We start from the raw sequence: 3,797 nt of genomic DNA on the forward strand, positions 1-3,797 counted from the left end.
TCTTACATAGCATATCTACATGCCTCACTCTCCCAAAGTGCAGGGTTAAACAATGTCTAGAGCTCTGTCTCCATACATCCTTTCTCTCGCACATCCCTTAGTGGCCTCAATCTCTCTCTCTCTGTCTCTCTCTGTCTCTGTCTCTCTCTGTCTCTCTTTCTGTCTCTCTGTCTATCTATCTTTCTCCCCCCCCTCTCTCTCTCCTTCTCCCTAGTGGCTTCCCAGGCCAGGCATCTGTTGCTGAGTTACTGGAGTGAACCTTGCCAGCTACAGACAGCTGTAGCATCCAGAAGCCCAACTTGCCCAATCTGGAAACAGAATTATCCCAAAAGAAAATGGTTTATATCCTCTGAACACAGAAGATGTAAAAGAAAAATTGCCTTGCCAGCCTATTCTTGACCCCCATAAGGCAGGTCCTGTCTCCCACCTATAACATAACCACTTCACTAAGTGAAACACAAGGACTGTGACAGGAGAATCCCTAGAAACAGCTAGATGGGCTTAGACCTGCCAGTTAGCTTCAGAGACCCTTTGGACACTTCCGTGTGCACTGTGGACAGGGGCACAGGCTCCGACTCCTCCAGGGTACAACAATTCTGGCAGGTCAGCACAAAGGCCTTGATCTCCTTCTTGATATTGGTGTTGAGAAAGCCATAAATAAAAGGGTTGACACAGGTAGAGGCCATGGCAAGCAGGTGGCACACCAAGAAGATATGGTTACCATGGCACACGGAGATGACCTCAGGGTGCCAGTCCTCCAGGGTATTGAATATGTGTAAGGGCAGCCAGAGCACTGCGAAGGCAGCCACCATGGCCACAAGTACCCCATTGATCCGTTTCATCTGCCCCTCGCGTGAGCTGTAGGTGCTCCTGTGGATCACACGTCCCTGCCTCCGCAGGCACAGGTAGATGCGCAAGTAGCACACCAAGATGAATCCCAGCGGGATGCAGTACTGGAAGAGTAGCAAGAAAGTGGTGTAGATGACACGGTGGTGCTTCAGGGGCCAGGACTCAGTACACACTACCTTGTCTGCCAGAAACTCGAAAGCCTTGGGGTGCTCCTGATGGAAGACACTGTCAAGAATGCTGTAGATCAAGAAAGGCAGGGAAAGGAAGCAGGCAATGAGCCAGATTACCACAATCCCCAGGTAGGCCTGAAGGATAGTAGGTTTCCAGCCTGTTGGGTTGACAATGAGCTGATGCCTCTCCAGGGCCACAAGGACAAGTGACAGGATGGAGACTGTCACGGACACACACTGGATGAAGAATAACATCTTGCACAGGACCTCGCCAAAGATCCAGTAGTCCATGATGGTGTAGGTAACCGTGAGTGGCTGGCAGATGAGGCACATGAGTAAGTCAGAGAAGGCCAGGTTGGCAATGAGCAGGTTGGTCACATTGGTTTTATCTTTCTGCTTCATGGTTACATATATCAGGCAGAGGTTCCCCAAGACCCCTATGATGGTCTCAATGACGTAGCAGGTGACGATGAAGGCCAGCAAGTCCATGGAATCCTGGCAGTTGTCAGAGAAGTTGTATAGGATGCCCAGTGGGTGGCTTTTGTTCCCACCCCAGGAAAATCCTGGGGAAAGTGAAGCCAGGAAGTGAGAAGTATTCATGGTGAATGTGAGAAGATCCAGTAGTTCTTGAACTAAAGGCTCCAAGTCAGAGATGATGCCTGCAAGGTAAAAAAAAAAAAAAAAAAAAACATGTCTCACACTTGCACCTCTAGGATGGAATCTAAGAAGGAGCAAGGATCCAGGAGATGGTTCTTGGCTGCTTTCACCCCAAGGCAATCTCCTTGGAGAAATAGGAGCTATCATTTAAGGCTTTAGGTAAGAGACCAGCATCTGATGATTGCTACCTTATACAAAGCCTTTGTTGTATGCTAAAGATGTGCTCGATTCTTGCATGTATTAGCTAGTTTATTCTGTATATATGTGCTGGTACTGGGGCTTGAATTCAGGGTGTCAGGCTCTCACTTGGCTTTTTCACTCAAAGCTGACTCTCTACTTGATCCTCAGCTCTACTTCCAGTTTTTTGCTGGTTCATTTTGATTTTTTGCTTTTTTATATTTTTATTGTCTTTAAGTAGTTCGATTTGATGGTTGATTGAATATAAGAGTTTCAAAGACTTTTCTGCCTGGGCTGGGTTTGAAATAATGATCCTTAGATCTTAGCCTCCTGAGTAACTAGGATTACAACATGAACCACCAGTGCCCCACTAGCTACTTTATTTTGAAACATGGGTATTACCAATGCATTTCATGGATGAAAACCAAAGACTCAGAAGCATTTTAGCCTCAGTCCCAACAGCAAGCAAGCTGACTGAGTCAGCCCTCTTCAGATCGAAGGCTGCTTTGATCATAAGTTGGTATGCAGAGATAGGGGACAGACTTGTTCAGAGACCATGAGTAGAAAGCCTCTGGTCACATCTGATCTCAATGGGGACAGCAAGAAAGGCTGTTGAGCACAGAGACCATGTAAGTCTTCCAGAAGGGTCCCACGTGCATCCTCCTGTCTCGCCCCTCCCTGCCCCACCAGCCTTGTTTCTCAAGTGACACAGGGCGAAGTGATGACTCCCAGGGTTGCAGACTGTCTCATCTGCACACTAGCTTCTTCCTACTGTCTGTCATGAAGACAGGATACCCATTGTCCTCTCCACAAATTATACTAAGCCAACGATTAAATCACCTGTTCAGTTTGCAATCCCTAAACATGCCAGACTGTTGCACATCTTTATGCCCCACACAGTTGCCCCTGCCCTGGGGTATCCTCAGTACCAGGTACAACCCTCCACCTCCCTGCCTTGTGCCAAGACTAAACTGAAACTTGGACCCTAGAGCTTCCAGGGTGATGCCAAGGGTAGACATTTTGACATGGAAGGTACTAGGCAGTGCCCCTCTCTCTGAAGGTGCAGAAGGTCGGTCTGGACCTGCAATCCTAAGCACCCACCCTTCCAAACAGAATGCCTTTTGAAAAGAGGAAAGGAAAGTGTAGTGAGTGTCAATGCAAGAGGCAAACTGATGTCTGACAGGTGGCAATGCTGGAAATGAACATCCCAGCTCTACTAACCAAGCCAAACCTTATCCACTCCAGGAGCTCCAGAGCCAGGGTCGTGTTTAGGCTGCTGGGATGTGGATCAGTCAAACCAGCAGGGACAGAGATGCTCCAGGTGCCTCTGCTGATCGGGTAGAAAGGCAGTCTACCCAGGGTCCACCCCCTGTCACCCCAAACACTGCCTTACAACCCCCACTTCATGGCAGTTCTGATGTCAGCGCAGGACCAGTAGCTTCCTTTCAAAGAACCCATCTGTCCTCTTGCAGATCACTTTGGGGTGATCACCTTCATGGCTGCTAGGCTGGGTCCCACTGACCTGTAAGAACCTGGGAGCCTCGGGTCCTCCAGACACATCCAAATGGGTGCCAATCCTGGAAAGGGGAGGCCGACTAAGCTCTACTTATGGCTTTATTTTATTTTGTTTTATTTTGGTAGTTACTGGGAGATAAGCGCTTTGAACCACAATCCTCAGATCTCGGCCTCCAGGGTAGCGAGGTTTACAGGCGTGAGCCACCAGCACCCAGGCGAGAGGCAGATGATTAAAACAAGATCAGCAGAATGCTGTCTGGATTTAGTTTCCAGGCAGCTCAGGAGAGAATAGGGGCTTGGCTGCAACTACACACCCCATACACACACACACACATACACACACACCCCAGGACACACACTGCCCCTCTAAGCGTTATACAGTCTCCGTGCCCACCACCCAGGCTCTTGGTGTGCCCCTTACCTCCTCTG

At 48.9% G+C, this 3,797-nt stretch overlaps 1 protein-coding gene across 1 annotated transcript; it reads right to left on the bottom strand.

The window, feature by feature from the left end:
* Window positions 1-491: 491 nt before the first annotated feature.
* On the bottom strand, window positions 492-1,619 carry LOC122116605 (neuropeptide Y receptor type 4-2-like). Its single transcript, XM_042690372.1, has one exon. It carries the CDS (start codon window positions 1,617-1,619, stop codon window positions 492-494), a length of 1,128 nt encoding a protein of 375 aa, XP_042546306.1.
* Window positions 1,620-3,797: the final 2,178 nt, after the last annotated feature.

This window comes from Dipodomys spectabilis, unplaced genomic scaffold (assembly GCF_019054845.1).
Source record: "Dipodomys spectabilis isolate Male_0828 unplaced genomic scaffold, ASM1905484v1 ptg000136l, whole genome shotgun sequence".
In the NCBI taxonomy this organism is placed as follows: domain Eukaryota; kingdom Metazoa; phylum Chordata; class Mammalia; order Rodentia; family Heteromyidae; genus Dipodomys; species Dipodomys spectabilis.